Source organism: Cydia pomonella, chromosome 5, assembly GCF_033807575.1.
Source record: "Cydia pomonella isolate Wapato2018A chromosome 5, ilCydPomo1, whole genome shotgun sequence".
Taxonomy (NCBI): Eukaryota; Metazoa; Arthropoda; class Insecta; order Lepidoptera; family Tortricidae; genus Cydia; species Cydia pomonella.
The window spans coordinates 18,216,087-18,234,103 of NC_084707.1; the positions used below are offsets into that span (position 1 = coordinate 18,216,087).

The following is an 18,017-nucleotide window of genomic DNA, read 5'->3' on the forward strand; positions in this document are numbered from 1 at the left end:
CTAATTAGGGTGACCATACGTCATATTTATGTGGGATATTAGGATAAGTTGGAAATTTGGAATGTATGCATTCTTTACCAGGTGCATGGTGGGCTGTGTGATGTGTTCGAGCTGCGCGTCCCACTCGGCGGCGACGGCGCGCGCCAGCGGCTCGCTGCTCACCGACAGCACGCTGCCGTTCGGCGTCTTCAGTCGCCGGTGGTCCAGCGTCACTTCCCACTTGCTGTCGCTCTGGACGATGCCAGTGTTGCGGTAAAACCTCTTGCGGGTCACTATAATGGCAAATCACCAATATAAAATCCAGGCCAAAATGTAACATGATGATGATGTAAACTGATGCAAATTTATTAAACTGATGCAAATTTATTTAGTGATTGTCTATTATTAGTCTAATCTAGATTATATTATATTGGAAAGACATATAAAGTGTAAAAAAGTAAATGTTTAAAAATTCTAACCATAATGTTGACGAGGGAAGAATTCGGTATTAAGACGCGCTCTAATTAAACTAGAGAATGACTGTGTTGTAAACGCCTGCATTTTCAAAATAACTTATTAATACTTTATGTGTAGAAATTATTTTAGTTGCATATTTATAAGAACACTTTTTTACTTGTAGCACAGACTCATAAGAGATACTGAAGAACGTAGTGACTATTTGCTTTTTGGAGATATTATGGCTATCTATAATACTAATCGTAGTGACAGTGACTTAACAAAGTGTTGCCAGGTGAGTGGAAGAGAATTATCATTGAGTGTCAAAATTATCGTACCGATGAAGAAAATATCGTACGCCTATTAAAAAGGCACTACTCCCAAAATTTCTTGCAAAATAAGCTTACATGTCCAATGTATAATCAAACAAAAACGCAATTTTCGTCTAAATTGCGCAAAAAAACAGTTTTATATTTGTGTATTGTTGTGATAGATCCAAACTGTTTACAGGAAATTTCGATATTGTTGAGGTAAACTAAGGAGCCGAACACTTGCATTTCATTTTTGGTCACACTTTTGAAGTTTGACAGTCGTTCTATACTATCCTATTTCTATGGACTTAGTTTATAGTGTAGGTCGCCATGTTTCTGGCGTCTTAACGGACTCTCGGTCAATATGCTATACTTACATTATTGTTGAGTAGTGATTTTAAGCATACAAGAAATTGTTTGACCCGTATGTTTTTATGTATGTATGTTTGTTTGTTACTTTTGTTTAGATTTTGGCTCGCGTTTGGCTAAATCGATTTTAAAGCGGTTTTCAGAGAGGTATGCGCTACATTTAGGAGAAGGGTTCAGTACTAGAACCGACTAAAAAAAGGAGCTCTCAGTTTGACCCCTATGTTTTTATGTATGTTTTTTCCTGATTTTCTTGCGTTTGGCTGAATCGATTTTCAAAGACGTATTTGATACACTTAGAATAGAAGAAGGTTTTAGTACTTAAACCGACTTCTAAAAAGGAGGTACTCTGTTAGATCCGTGTGTATCAAAGTGGCTACTTGAAGTTGGTTCCTTAAAACACATAGATGAATATTTTTTTATTATATAGTTACGCGCACAAAGACATTATTTTGTATTGAGAAATTAATAAGTTATATAATGTTACAAAAGGTTTATTTCAATTGTTGTTAAAATACGTAAGTAAGTTACGTTATAAGGAAACTAGTGTGATGTGAGAAGTAGACTGATTTAACTTAAAGGTTTAATTTTTTATTAAAGGTTTTTATGTTTTTTTTTAACAGAATGGTTCTGTGTTTTTTGTTATTTTTCATAATTATAGCATTTTGTCAATTCCTAATATTTTATTTTATTTTTCAAAGATACACCTGATTTCATACAAAATGACACATATTCCCTACATTTATCATATAATCTTAGTAGCATAAAAGCCGAGAGGCCATTATAATGCCCAAATAATTTGTAAAAAAAATATGCTTAAAGTATTCTTCTTACAGTCTATAATCAACTTTGTTCCAACGAAAATCTGACAAACTCATTTTAAACCTTAAAATAAGCAACAGAAGGTTCAAGACTCAACACTGATAGTGTTATAAAGGGCTTTTATGCGAGCGGACTCGTTTTTTATCCAGGACTTGACGTTGAAGGTGTTAAAAAGGACTCTCGCCTTTTATGCGAGCGTACTCATTTTATATCCAGGACTCGGGAGGATAAAATTGAACCTTATCACCGAGCCTAAAAGATGTTCGTACCAGACTAGAGAAAACGGTCCACTTGAGATAGCAAAATCCGAGCCCTGTGTCTCACTCGCACATGTTGCCAATGTTAAAAAGATACCATTGTGGCAGTAATAATATCAATATACTACTGAAATTAATGACCTTCTTATACTATTTTAGCGCTATATTCAAATTACGGTTCTAATATCTTTTAAGTAATCCGCAAAATTTCCTGTGTTGCTCTACCTGCGTTCTTGTCCTCGGTGCGTGGTGCTCAGAGCCTTATAGGTAGGGAATGCTAACCGGTTAACCGGTTAACCGGTTACCCGGTAATTTGACCAATATTACAGTCGGTAAAATACCGGTAATATCCAGCCGTAACCGGGAATTTACCGAACGTTGTATAGGCAAATAAAAATGTAAAAACCTGTTGAATTAGCCCATCTATGTCTTCGTACTTACAAAAAAAAAAAACAATTACTACGGTTTACGATTACGAAGAGACACTTAAAATACTTACTTTTCTGCATCTTATGATTTCGTCGGAGTAGGAACTATTTAGGAAGCAATGTTTTTGAGTGGTCGCTAATCCCTCGCCCTTTCCCTTCTCGCCACCCCTACCCGACCCGCCTTACTATGTTCAGTGTCCTTTGTTTTAGTCTGTAGTGTCCGACAAGTGTAGAATGCGAAAGAACATTTTCTACCGCTGGTTACTTGTGTTCAAGATATCGTTCACGAATGTCTAAGCAACGTTCTAATTAATCGCCTAGATATTTAACAAACGCAATTATTTTATATATAATTAACAGAATGATCTGATGATGACATGTTCCTGATTCCAACTCCTATCTTAAGAGCCCGGTAACGATTTTAGAGCAAAAATTTTAAATTGATAGATTTAGTCGTTGGAATTGTACACCTTTTGTTACGTAATATCTAAATAACAAGTATTGATTTCTATTAGCACGTTTTTTCATCTTGCCTTTTAATAATGAGGTCGCAAGCGTGCGTCCCCGGTAATAGGTAACGAGAAGGGATAGTTTTTAAAAATTCATATAAATTATGGTAGTAAATTATACAAAATGATGTATAAGAACAGTTTCAGCAAATGTTGTAGATTGTTTAAGTATCAAAATTACGTTGAAATTAAGTCAATTTTCAGAGAAATTGTCACTTGTTTTGAAGTAATTTCTGGAGAAAATTGATTTCGTCTAACTTTCATTTACACTACTTCAAATGTATAGTAACAAAAATGTAGTTTATTAAAGTTGAAGTACAGGATATGTGTAATACAAAATTACCATTTTTAGCAGTCCAAACTTAACGAACTTTACAAATAAGATCGACAAAATCACTGCATTTCGCGCGTTTACCTAAACGTTCATCAGAAAAAAAAACATTACTAATTACGTGAGTCTGTTTAAAAAAATATATTTATTCTATTGAAAGATAACAAGACGTGCTAAAAGAAACCAATACTTGTCATTTTTAATAGTTAACAAAAGGTGTACAATTTCATGCGCTTAATCTATCAATTTGACATTTTTGCGTCTAAAATCGATAACGGCCTCTTAAAGTGCAATTTTAAAGTAAATTCTTGCTGTTAAATTTTTTTTTCTTATATTTACTAGATTTTAATGAATGTTGATTACGGTTTCAGTTACTTTAATAACAATATTAAATTGATAGATGTGTAAATGCAAACTTGTATGACATTTAAATGACGACTGTCACTCTTTAGTTATAATATTGTTACCCTTTGATTACTGCTATTTTTAAAGAATTAAAAAAGTTTGATGTTGCTTATTTAATGTACAAGTTCATTTCGCTTTGAAATGATACATGTTTGATTTTTTATTTAATATGATTAGTAAATATATCTTGTTTAATGTTTATGGTTTATTTTCATTATTTTGTTTTCTCGATGTTTCTATAACGTGCTGTTGATTACTTTTAAAGGTTACTGACGAAAATAATGCAAAATCAATGTTTTTTATTTCATAAACGTATAACCGGTAATTTACCGGTTAACCGGTTAGTGGGACCTCGCATCGGTAAATTACCGGTAATGAAAAACGCCCGGTTATTGCATTCCCTACTTATAGGGAAAACATTAGATTCTTCCATTGGATCCATGGAGGCCGCACATTGCTCCGAGGCCAAGAACGTTTGGTCTATAACCTGCCCCAACACGGATCCGCCTGCCAATCCTTGCTCGCAGAAGCAATGGGACGAGCCTCTCTGTCAACTAGTACGAAAAAACCTTTTAGATACGTCAACTAGTTCGACAGACCGAGCTCGTCTTCTTGCGACTGCGGAGTGGGAGTCGGGTCTGTGGCTGCAGGCATTACCCTCTCTAAATATTGGCACTTTTTTGGATGACACTACCTTCCGCCTGGCAGCTAGCTTACGTTTAGGGGCATCAACTAACCAACCACATCGCTGTCAATGCGGCGCCATGGTGGACATCCTAGGCCACCATGGCCTCTCGTGCGTCCTGGAAGAATCCCCCGCCACACCAGTATCAATGATGTTATCCGTCGGGCCCTTGTTAGTGCCAGAGTGCCGGCAGTACTTGAGCCCAGCGGTCTAGCCAGGGACGATGGCAAGCGACCCGACGGAATGACACTGGTGCCTTGGAGCATGGATCGGCCGCTAGTTTGGGACGCTACATGCGTTGATACCCTGGCACCGTCCCATGTCCCGAGCATCAAAGTTACCGCTGGCGCTGCGGCATCCTCGGCCGAAAGCCTCAAGCGCCGCAAATATTCAGCACTAGGAAGCAGCTACATGTTTGCGGCGTTTGGCGTTGAAACCTTGGGGCCATGGGAGCCAAGTGCGCGTCGGCTTTTTAAAGATTTGTCGGCGCGCCTAATAGAGGCCTCGGGGCTCGACCAGAGGGCTGGCCACTATTTCGTACAGCGTATAAGTATCGCCATACAGCGGGGAAATAGAAATACGGCCAGCCTTCTAGGCACCTTGCCTATAAGTTGTTAGAAAGTTTTATTTCTTTGTTTTTGGATATTAAATGTACCACAACATTATGTATTTGTAAATAATGGGGTTGTTTCCAATTTTTTGAAATGCTTGTAATACGTTCTATATTAACTAAACGTTGCCCTAAAATTCAACTTTTACCCTAAAAACGGCTTTAAATATGTTAAATTAACAAAATATATTTTGACACATGCTTTCGCGCCCAAAACGCTCTTTGAAAATTGTGTGACGTCACAGTTTACGGTTTGACACATAACTATAACATGTACATACACACGTAATACCAAGGCCCCCCGTTTAGCCATTTAGGTGGTGGGCAAGCTGTATATGCGTGCGTGTGGGTTTTTAACCAACTAATAAAATATGTTTTCTGCAATAATTGAATTATTTTATTATATTCTAAAGTATTCATTATCAAGGCCTGTCGACTTCCTTAGAAAGACATGACGCTTCATAATTGCGCATGTGTGGTCTGACCTCCTGGAAATAGATACCAGTTATAAATATAAAAATATTTTGTTACAGCAACATTGCTCCTATCTGACTTTGTCTATTCAACTTTGGGAACAAATAAAATCATTTTTATCAAATATTTTGATTTATGTCACACTACCATATGTAAATTATTATTATTTTATATAAATTATTACATATTTCAGTTTGTCTTTGTCTATGTTCATAAAATCTATGGAGGTCAGAGGCACATATAATTATGTTGGAAAGTGCTGGCTGTTCATATTGTCTATGATCGCGGGAATATTTGAATTTGTTTTCTTGACATGGTTTTCTATTTCGATGTGTGAGAACTTCGCTCACCTGTAGACTAATCTCAGGAAAACACTATATATATTTAAACACTTTAATTACTATTACATAACTCAAATAACACAATAAATAAATCTCAATACAAAAATCAGCCTCCGCTGACAATTATAATTTTTGCTCGACAGAGAACCGTCACATTCCATTCAAAACATCCCTCAAGATTCAAACCAGCCAGTCTGTCAACAATTGTCCAATCCTCTTTGCTCTAACACTCCTCCTCAATTGTTTTCCCTCAGACATTCTATCCTCATCCAAACTCTCCTGGTTCCTTTCACTCTCACTAACGAACAGCCTTCAACACACACCCATCTCTCTACGACAAAACTCATGCTTCTCTCTAACAACGGCTTTTGTCAAGACATCAGCAACCATTCGCTTCGTTTCTAAGTATGCCAGCGAAATTGCACCATTTTCGATTGCTTCTCTTATAAAATGGTAGCGAACATCAACATGCTTAGTCTGCTGATGTTGCACTGGGTTTTGTGCAATTGCCATAGCGGATTGGCTGTCCGTGTGTATTGTTATGGGAGACTCCTCCTTTCCCATAATTTCCATAAGGAACCTTTTAAGAAATATGGCTTCTTTGGCAGCTTCCGATAGGCTCATATATTCAGCCTCGGCTGTTGACAAAGCTATACTTCTTTGTTTTGTACTTTGCCATGAAATAGCTCCCTTTGCCATCGTGAAGACGTTGCCAGAATATGATCTTCTGTCAACTAAGTTTCCACCATGATCAGCATCGGCAAATCCTTGTATACATCCGTATGTCTCCTTGGAGTACTTGAGTCCCATGCTCTTTGTACCTTTAAGATACCTTAAGATTCTCTTAGTAGCAGTCCAGTGAACTTCCTCATAGCAGTTACAGAACTGACTCATAAAATTTACTGAGTGTGCTATGTCCGGTCTGGAACACACAGCTATATACATCAGTGATCCTATCAGCTCTCTGTAGGGTATACTTTTATCAGGTGTATATGGCTCTTGTGGTTTCTGGAAACGTTGGCCTGGAACTCCTGGTGTACTGACTGGTTTACAGTTCTCCATTTTAAACCTGCGAAGGACTTTGTCAATGTATTCCTCTTGATCAATTTGGATAAGTCCGTTTTCTTGTTTTATCCGCATTCCAAGAAACAGTTCGGCCTTTCCTAAATCCTTCATCTCAAACTTTGCTTTTAGTTCTTCTTTAACCTTTTTCATCTCATTTTCGTTGTTATAGAGTAACAAAATGTCATCTACATAAACAGCGAGGATTATCATGTCCTTATCTGTTTTTCTCATATAGACACACGATTCGTTCTTGCATCGTTTGAAGTTTAGGCTCTCCAGCTCAGTGTGTAACTTCAAGTTCCAAGATCGTGGTGCTTGCTTAAGTCCATATAGAGACTTCTGGATAAGACACACGTAGTCTTCCTTCCCTTTCTCCTCAAAGTGTGGTGGTTGACGCATGAAGACTCTCTCATTAAGACTTCCATTAAGAAACGCAGTTTTTACGTCCATGTGATCAATCTGTAGACCGAGATTAGCTGCTAAGGCTAGGAGAAGTCTCATTGAACTGTGTCGCACTACCGGTGAGAAAGTCTCATCGTAATCTATGCCTTTTCTCTGGCTAAAGCCGCGTGCCACTAAGCGAGCTTTGTAACGAGTTTTATTCCCCACCTCCTTTTTGATTCTAAATATCCATTTGGAATCAACAACGTTGCTTGCTTGTTCAGGCTTTACTAGAGTCCACGTTCCGTTTGTCTTCAGTGCGTCTAGCTCCTCCTTAATCGCGTCTCTCCACTGTTGAGCATCCTTCCTGGATAATGCCTCTTGCACTGTAAGCGGATCATCAAACTCTGATGTCGCTTGGTAGGTTATGTAATCAGGTAACTGAACAGGTTTTCTGTCCCTGAGTGGATATCTCCTTTCTTCCACTAAAGGTTCAACAGGAGTGTCTCTATTCTCTTCAGCTGGTAAAATATCTACTGGTGTATCTCTATTTTCTCCATCTGGTCTCTCTTCAGACGAAGCCCAGTTTTCTTCACCATCGGATATTTCAGCATGAGCATCATGATCTCCATCATTTGATTCCAGGTTCTCTACCTGAATTCTCCGCTCTTGCTGAACATTTTCTCTTGGCTGTAGAGTTCCCCGTTGCTGAACATTATCTCTTTGCTTTGGAGCTACGTCTTGCTGTACATTCTCTTCTAGGTTGATAGTAACGTGCTGCTTCTTCTCAGGATCATAAGCCCTTGTGCCTCCTTCATATTTTTGGTTCTCAAAAAATATTACATCTCGGGCTCTATGCAGCTCTCCGTTTGAAGGATCTATCAGCCTGTACCCTTTTGACTCTTCGCAATATCCTACAAATACCAGCTCTCTGCTTTTCGGATCCCACTTGGTTCTCTTTTGATCTGGTATGTGCATATATGCCTTGCATCCAAAAACCTTAAGATGACGTAAGTCTGTCTTTCGTCCAGTCCACATCTCTTCTGGCGTCATCTTCTTTACAGCTATTGTGGGACTTCTATTTTTCAAGTATACAGCGGTATTGACTGCTTCAGCCCAAAAACTGACGGGAAGTCCTGCCTCTTGTAACATTGCTCTGCTCTTTTCGGCAATCGTGCGATTTGCACGTTCGGCTACACCATTTTGTTCAGGCGTGTATGTTATGGTGAGCTGGTGCCTAATGCCATGTTCTTTGAGAAAGGCATCTACTCTTTTATTTACATATTCAGTTCCATTGTCAGTTCTTATTACTTTCACCTTTTTTCCTGTTTGCCTCTCTGCTAAATTTATAAACTCTTTTATTTTTTCAAACGCTTCACTTTTGGCCTCAAGAAAATATACAAAAGTTTTTCGCGAGTAGTCGTCGATAAAAGTTATATAGTATCTATGACCTCCAATAGACTTACCACTCATTGGCCCGCTAATATCCGAATGAATTAGCTCGAGGAGCTCTCCAGCTCTCGTAGCCTGGTTACGTTTAAATGGTTGCCTAGTCTGCTTGCCCATCAAGCAGGCTACGCAGTCCATTTTGGAGTTAATAATGTTATCAAAACTTACCCCTGTTGCCATTTTGTCTCTCAATAAAGTCAGGTTACGTACACTCAAGTGTGCCGTCCTTTTATGCCAAAGCTCCATCTCGCTTCCAATTGTAGACGCCAGTGCAACTGCCTCTGAGGAACATTTTAGTTTATAAATTCCTCTATCATGCTTCCCAGTTACACATGGGTTCCCTTTTATAGAACATTCATCAGCATTGTAAATTTCGCAACCCTTTTTATTAAAAACCACAACCTTATTTCTTGTGTTAACCATAGAGCTCACACTCAATAAATTTGAAGACAAATCTGGTACATACATCACATTGTTTATGCTAATATCAAGTGAATCATTCTCTATAATACCAAAACCTTCTCCAAAAACCTTACCTCCATTCGCGCAACTCACTTCTACCTTTTTGTCAAAGTTCACAAACTTATCCATCCAGTCCTTCCTGAAACTCATATGTCCTGACGCTCCCGAATCTATAATCCACTCGTCTTGATGAGTCTTCTCTCGATTCACACTAGTTAGTGCCGTCGCCATATGATTCCTCTTCGATTGACGTGGGTTGTGTGGACAGTCACAAGCTTTATGCGGTCCCTCGCAAATGAAACATTTTACTGTCTTCTTCTCTTTGTTCCTCTGAACAAGCTTCTTGTGATTGTTGTGATGCTTTGATGTAGTGAGCGCGGAGCTCGAGCTAGGCCTGCTACTTGGGCCTGCACTCATTCTGTTCTCATCCAGTTGCAGCAGTTTTGTTTTTACATAGTCCGAAGTTAAGGTTATGTTCGCGCTCTCCAGCGCCAATCTCATAGGCGCATATTCCTCTGGTAGGCCTTGTAGCATGAGTGCTGCTAGTAATTCGTCATCGATTTCTTTTCCCAAGTCTGCTAGTTGATTGCTAACTTGCATCAGTTCAGTTATATATTCAGTTATTGAATTAAACATGCTCAGTTTTAGGCTCACTAGCCTTGACAACAGTCTACATCTGTTGTTGATACCCTTATCTTCGTAAGCTACTTTAAGATTATTCCACGTCTCGTACGCAGTAGTGGCTTTACGAACGTGTACCTTACACTGACTCTCAATCAGTAAGCAGATTTTAGTTCGCGCTCTCTGATCGTTTCTCTTTGCGGTAGCATCTGTTGTGTCAGCAACTTTCTCTATATAGTGCCACAAATCATCGTGCATCAATACGCATTCCATGTCAAACTTCCAGGTACTCCAGTTATTGTTACCTTGCAATTTCTCTATGCTCGGGAGTCCCGGTCCCGCATTCGACATGGTGGTACTCATTGTGTTATGTTACTCTAGCTAGTAGGATGTTATTGGTTGGTAGTTCTTACCGCCGTTCTCCTCTACATCCAACAAAATATTAATTCTCTGTGTTTTACACTAGTGTTGTACCTCGTTCATGATTAGGTCGATCAGATTTTTGGAAATCGTACTTCCCATGACCTGTGAGAACTTCGCTCACCTGTAGACTAATCTCAGGAAAACACTATATATATTTAAACACTTTAATTACTATTACATAACTCAAATAACACAATAAATAAATCTCAATACAAAAATCAGCCTCCGCTGACAATTATAATTTTTGCTCGACAGAGAACCGTCACATTCCATTCAAAACATCCCTCAAGATTCAAACCAGCCAGTCTGTCAACAATTGTCCAATCCTCTTTGCTCTAACACGATGTCATTATATCGATCGTGTAACATGTGTTGATTTTCTCTCTGAATAAACCTAATCAATATTGCATCAATATATTCCTATTATTTCGTCACTGCTTTCCACCATCAGTGGTAGCAGAGCGTGGTTGGTAAAATAAAAGTGATAAATAAAATGGAAGAATAAAAAAGTGTAAAAGTGAGAAAAGAAAAATGGGTTCGAATTTTCGTAACATCGAAACATTAACGAAATCTAATTACGACACATGGTGCCTACAAGCACAAGCAATCTTAATAAGAAGTGACTTGTGGGAATACGCGAGCGGCGAAAAAAAGTTATTGGAGACCGCGACTACTGATGAAAAAAGTGCTTTTGAAAAAGAAGATAGAAAAGCAAGGTCTGAGTTACTACTGCTAATATCTCCAGCAGAACTTAAGCAAATTAAAGGTTGCAACACGTCAAAAGAGGTATGGGATAAATTAGTATCCATCTATCAAAGCTCGGGACCAGCCAGAAAAGCTACCCTATTAAAACAATTAGTTTTTAAGAAAATGTCACCTCAAGAAGATGTAAGAGACCATCTCAACAACTTCATGGATGTCGTAGGTAAACTAGAAGACATGAAAGTCACTATCAACTCAGAGCTGTTAAGCATAATGATGTTGTACAGTCTGCCTACAAATTTCGACAGCTTTAGAACGGCGATTGAGTCGAGAGATACTTTGCCTAGCCCTGAAACTCTCAAGGTAAAAATAATCGAAGAACATGAAGCAAGGAGGCAATCTAAGTCCCAAACTTCAGAGGCATTCTATGTGAAAGCAAAGAAAAAGAGTTTAATGTGCAGCAATTGTAATAAAAAGGGCATTCAACGGAAGATTGTTGGTCGAAGATAAAACAAAAGAAAAACGTAAACAAAAATCAACAAAAGAGCTTCAATGTATGTCTGACAACTGAAAGTACTGATACGTCAAAATTCAAAAATGGATCGTGGTGTCTAGACAGCGGCTGTATGTCGCACATGACAGGAGAAGAAGATTTGTTGACAAACCTAATCCCTGTGTCTGATAAATTACGATTGGCGTCAGAGAAGCATACTGCAAATGTAAAAGGTAAAGGAAAAGTGGTACTACATGCTGATGAGTACGAATATATTTTAAAAAATACGCTTTACGTTCCGGACTTGACAAATAATCTAATGTCAGTAAGCAAAATAACAGATAATGGCTTTAAAGTCTTATTTGAAAAGAATCAAGCTAGTGTACTAGAAGACGAAAGTGTAATTTTAAAAGCAAAGAGAAGAGATGGGTTATACTACCTTGAACTTGAAGAGTCGACGGAGACAGCAAATTTCACGCCTGTAGTAGAAAGCGAAATTATGAAGTGGCATAAAAAATTAGGTCATGCTAATGAGAGAGACCTGAAACTAATGCAAAGAAATGAGATGATAAGAGGACTTGATTTCAAAGAAAAATCTCTTGAACCATGTGAAACCTGTATCAAAGGTAAAATGTCAACTCTACCATTTCAAAGCTATGGTGAAATATTCTCTACTGAGCCTCTACAGATAATATACAGTGATGTATGCGGTCCTTTCGAGCATCAATCATTGGGCGGTTCGAAGTATTACGTCACGTTCATAGACGACTTCACAAGATACTGCTGTGTATACTTCATGTCAGAAAAAAGTGAAGTTATCGAAAAATTCAAGGAGTATAAGAAGAACGTCGAACTATTCCATAAAACCAAGATACAGAACCTCCATACAGACAATGGTGGTGAGTACCGATCAAAACCTTTCGACAACCTCCTCAAAGAGTATGGTATAAACAGAAGACTGACTACTCCTTACACACCTCAATCGAACGGGTGTAGCGAGAGAAAAAACAGATCTCTGATGGAAAAAACAAGATGTCTAATGCTTGACTCCAATGTCCCTCCATATTTATGGGCAGAGGCAGTGAACACTGCTAATTACCTGATAAACAGAAGCCCAGTAAGAGCTCTGAAAGGAAGTTCGCCCTACGAGAAGTGGACAGGAAGAATACCATCAGGAAATCACCTACATGTATTCGGAAACAGAGCGTTTGTTTTGAATAAAAATCGCAGAGGAAAATTGACTGCGAAAGCTATTGAAGGAGTGTTTATAGGATATGCGAGAAACGCAAAAGGTTTCAGAATATACATACCGGCGAAAAATGACATTGTTATCAGCAGAGATGTACGAATAATGGAGAAGATGCATTTCAAAATTAATACTGATGAACAATATGAAAATATTCAACGAGCACGTTCAGAATCTAAAAAAGAAGAAATTGAATTAGAACCTTGTAAAACTAATAATTACTTACCTTTTCAGGAACCTAATCAATTTTCTTCTGATTCAGAGTCTTTTTTCCAACCTGTTGTTGCTGATCCAGAAATTTCAGAGCCATTTGAGATACCTGACCCTGCTCCAAGTGCAAGACCACAGAGAGTAGTGAGGCCGCCAAAATGGACACGAGATTACGAGCTAAGTAGTTGTGTTACTATGTCTGCGTCTGAAAATAAAACTGACTGCTCGCTACTTACTTATGAAGAAGCTGTGACAAGCACGGACAAGCGAAATTGGGAGAAGGCAATTCAATCTGAGAAGGATTCACTCGAAAAGAACAACACGTGGGTAATAGTTGACAAGTCAGAAGCCAAAGGACACAAGATTCTGTCCAACAAATGGGTATTTAGAATAAAAGATGACGGTACGTACAAGGCGAGATTAGTCGTACGTGGCTGCGAGCAGAAGGGTAACCTGGATTTTGAAGAAATTAATAGCCCAGTTGTAAGTCAATCTGCTCTAAAGACATTATTAGCCGTTGCCGCATCTAAAAATTACTACTTCATGATTTTTGATGTCAAGACCGCTTTCTTATATGGCGAACTGACAGATGAAGTTTACATGAAACTACCTGTTGGCTATGACATTGGCCAAAATGGAACGGAAAAAGTTTGTCGATTACGAAAATCACTATACGGATTAAAACAAGCTCCGTTCACATGGAATAAAACCTTTACCCGAGCGATGTTTGATTTAGGGTTCAAGACAATAAAAACCGAAAGATGCGTATTCGTAAACGAAGACAAGTCAATAATAATTGGATTGTTTGTTGACGATGGACTGGTCATAGGAAAAGACCGAAAAAAGATAGACTGCTTATTGAAAAAACTTGAAACAAAATTCGAGATGAAAAGAAATGAAAATCCAAATACTTACCTGGGTATGGAAATTCATAACTCCAAAGAAGGAATAAGGTTGACACAGAAGACCTATATTAACGATACTCTGGAAAAATATAATATGAAAAATGCTAAATCTTGTGACACACCTGGAAGCAACGATGCCAAGTCGACACAGGAAACTCCTCAGGAGAAGGAATACCCCTATAGAGAGGCAGTGGGGAGTCTACTGTATCTATCGACCAGAACGAGACCTGACATTGCACAGGCTGTAAATTTAGTTAGCAGAAATGTTGAAAATCCGACTAAACAAGATGTCGTAAAAGTGAAGAGAATATTCAGATATCTAGTTGGAACGAAAGAGAAGGGCATACTGTTTAAAAGAAATAGCCCGTTAGAAATTATAAATGCCTACTCGGATTCTGACTATGCGGGAGATCCGAAGACGAGACGAAGCACATCTGGCTCAGTACTTATGATAGCAAATGGACCTGTTTCATGGGCATCCAAGAGACAACCCATAGTGTCCCTTTCATCTACAGAAGCTGAATTTATTGCTGCAGCAGAATGCTGTAAAGAAGCGTTATACCTAAAATCGTTTTTAAAGGAAATAACAGATATAGAAGCAAAAATAAATCTTCATGTCGACAACCAAAGCTCGATACAGCTAGTAAAATCTGGTTCCTGCAACAAAAGATCTAAGCATATAGACGTGCGATACCATTTCATACACGAACACTTTGTGCAAGGGCTGATCAACATAAGCTACTGCCCAACCGAAGTACAGTTAGCAGACATAATGACAAAGCCATTGGGTAAAGTGAAGTTTGCTGGACACTGTGAGACGTTAATGTGTGGATAGTGCCATACTGCAGCCACATGAGCATCCACCAGGAGAAGGTGTTGGAAAGTGCTGGCTGTTCATATTGTCTATGATCGCGGGAATATTTGAATTTGTTTTCTTGACATGGTTTTCTATTTTGATGTCATTATATCGATCGTGTAACATGTGTTGATTTTCTCTCTGAATAAACCTAATCAATATTGCATCAATATATTCCTATTATTTCGTCACTGCTTTCCACCATCAATATACCCTCCATAAAGCCTTGCACTTGGGTCTGGCCGGTTAGAACATAGACAAAAGTCTGCAATGTCAATGCAGTCAAAGTCATTGACGCAAAACTATTTTCATTTTCAAAACTATCAGTTTTCATATAAAATGATTAAATAACGATTTATATTCTTGAAATAGATTTATTGATTAATTTTTAAAATTAAAAATCCACCGCACATTATCTCCGCTCAGACTCGGTTAAAGTTTAATCCATTTTACTGAACTAAGAAACAACAATTATTTCAAGGTAAGAAATATTTTAATCTATAAATAAAATAAGTGTACTATTGCCAAATTCAAATACATAAATTTAATCTTACCACCCTCTTAAGTTGCACGGCCGCCCTATCGCGTCCAAAATTACAATCTAATGAATCTAAATTCATCATAGAAGTAAATTCTAACATTGTTTTAGCTGGCAATTTAGAACTCTGGTAGCTATTTAATAGCTTATATAATACCTTGCTAATAGCAAGGTTAGTAATTAGGGGCATAGGTTATAGTATTGTTTAAAATGTGACTGTTTTGTTTTAGAGGGTGAACGTGAGCAAAAAATCCTTGGGCGTCATATCATTTCCTTGGAAAGGCACGGATCCGCCACATAATTGTGACTAGTTGTAGTTTCCCGGTGACCATCAACAAGACCGCTGCACTGAGCTGTGGAGCAGAAAGTGTCCGACAATCGGATAGATGTAATAACAACTTTGTCTGTCATATATTCATGTATTTTTAGTTTTTTGGGCTAATATATGTGATATGATTACAAGTTACACTAATTGCAATTGTGGAGTAAAATCAGATGTGCCAAAGATCATGTTTTAGATATATAAAAAGCTATATTAAATGCAATAAATAGTATATGTATATATATATAAAATTGTTTTTATCATGAAGATTTTAATGACTTCTATTTATTGTTATGAAGGTGATCTGGGAATTAAAACATGCGCTAAAAATAGATGACCTAAACATAAATAACGCCTTAAAAAACTCAAAAGATAATCACACGCACAGGATAGGTTAACTATTTGGTACCCACATCAATAATGAACCGAAATTACCGACCTGTGGTTTAATTGAATAAAATTCATATAGGTATGTAGATATTATATGGAAGTGTCACAGTTAGTTCAACAAGCCCCGTCCGATACATAAATTTGTATAGAAAATGACTTTTTTCCTGCCTATTGTATGTTTTTCGAACGAATTAAGCTCTTTTGATCATAATATATAGGAATAAAAATATTTATAACTTAATAATAACTGTATTGTTACCTTTTATATAGAAAAAACTTTAAAATATAGATATCATTATCTCTTAGGACAAAAGATGCCTGTGATTTTGATTAATATGTGACATAATATTTTTTTATTTGATAAATACTAATTTAAAAACCTCACCCCAACAAAAACAAAAAATGAAAAAACACAAAAAGAAATTCCGTCGCCGGGATTCGAACCCAGAACCACTAGCTAGAACTGGATCACTACCTACCAACACCCGCCAGACTAAACCGGTTGTCAATTTTAGTACTGAGATACAAAGAGAGCGCCACTAGTATAAACGAACTTTTGAAAGGGGCATTTTTTTGTATGGAGTTAGCGTTCTTCTCCTAGTGAGTATTATATTCTTTGTTCATTATCCATTAGCATTTCTATGATGTTAATTTTTAGTGAAGATATCAAAGACCCAATTAATTGCCCACCACCAAAATGGCTCGAGTCGGCGGTGGACAGACAACGGGGGGCCCACCACGAAAACCGAAAATCGCATATTGCGGGGATCTTTCTCTTTTACTGTTACTAAGACGTAATTAGAGTGACAAAGAAAAATGCCCGCAATTGACGAACTTCGATTACCGCGGTTATAGCCCAGTGTCAAACCGAGAGTTGTGACGTCATCATAATCTTCAATGTCGTTTCGACTTGGGTCACGTGACGTGTGTTAAAAGATATTTTAAATTCAATATTTACCAAAATATGCTCATTAGAGACCTCTAATGAGCATTTGGTGGACCCACCAAAGGTAGTTTAACTTAACATGTTCTTATGGTCCCTAAGAATTTATTGGGACACAATTTTGCCCTAAGATTTGTAGATAGAAATAACCCTACTATGATGTTAATATTATTAGCTAAATAAAACAAACAAAAAAAGCATTACATTTAATCTGATAGAAATTGTAGTAACTTTGTATATTAATTGGTATCCCCAACTTGACGACGTATTTGGGCAAGAACGCGAAAATTTGTACATAGGCCTTTTTGTCATGTCCCCAGGTGATATCATACTGTTTCTCAAATTTCATAGGGTTTATGAGGATTGTTACCAGATCATTTGATTTTAGATTAAATAGGCATTCTATGCTTGCTAAAATATGACGCAAAAAATTATAATAAAATAGAAAAATTCTTGTCTAAAAAATTGCAATTTCATTGTGTAGGTACTGTCCCCTAAAAAAAAACTGGCATTTGGCAGCACTTTTTCATAAGAAAAACGATTTGCACTGGCAAACTTCTGGTTGAATTTTGAAGTTTGGCGGGTATTTTATAATTTTTTAAGTTCAATTTGTTGCCATAGCCAGAATTTCTTCTAAATAAGTAATATTTAAACCTGTCCCCGGCATATGAATCTGCCGGACATGTCCGCGTTCCGTTACCATACATTAGAGGTTTTTTGTTCGATTTGGTAGTTCTTTTTTTATGTAAATAGCAACATTGTAATGAGACAAAAAAAAGTAAAAGGGATATCTATGGTTATTTAACCATTTTGCGGAAAACATCTGTTTCATTTTCGGCGTGTGGCGAGAGGTTGTGTTTTTGCGTGCACTGTCCGGTAAGTAAATATGTTTGATTTTTTATGTTAAAACGTGTTTCCAAGGCATATTTTATTACAATAACGTAAATTGACTGTTTACGATTACTTGAGTGTGAAAAAAGTGTGTTAAATAACTCAGGAATTGTAGAAATCTTATGGTTTTGTATCGGAATACCCAA

The 18,017-nt window shown here is 37.5% G+C and overlaps 1 protein-coding gene and 1 long non-coding RNA gene across 2 annotated transcripts; one reads left to right on the forward strand and one right to left on the reverse strand.

Moving 5' to 3' along the window:
• On the reverse strand, positions 1-1,358 carry LOC133518234 (ATP synthase mitochondrial F1 complex assembly factor 2-like). The gene is made up of 2 exons (XM_061851866.1): positions 459-1,358; positions 1-272 (listed from the first exon to the last, which is right to left on the reverse strand). The coding sequence occupies exons 1-2, from the start codon at positions 538-540 to the stop codon at positions 1-3; spliced, it is 354 nt and encodes a 117-aa protein (XP_061707850.1). The 5' UTR covers positions 541-1,358.
• A 13,046-nt stretch (positions 1,359-14,404) lies between these two features.
• On the forward strand, positions 14,405-15,898 carry LOC133517941 (uncharacterized). The gene is made up of 2 exons (XR_009799428.1): positions 14,405-15,268; positions 15,556-15,898. It is a non-coding gene; the product is annotated as an uncharacterized LOC133517941 (long non-coding RNA).
• Positions 15,899-18,017: the final 2,119 nt, after the last annotated feature.

Coding starts and splice junctions, on each gene's coding strand:
- LOC133518234 (XM_061851866.1), bottom strand. CDS start 540: ATGCAGGCGTTTACAACACAGTCATTCTCTAGTTTAATTAGAGCGCGT. Junction 273..458: donor CTTCCCTCGTCAACATTATG/GTTAGAATTTTT, acceptor TTGCCATTATAG/TGACCCGCAAGAGGTTTTAC.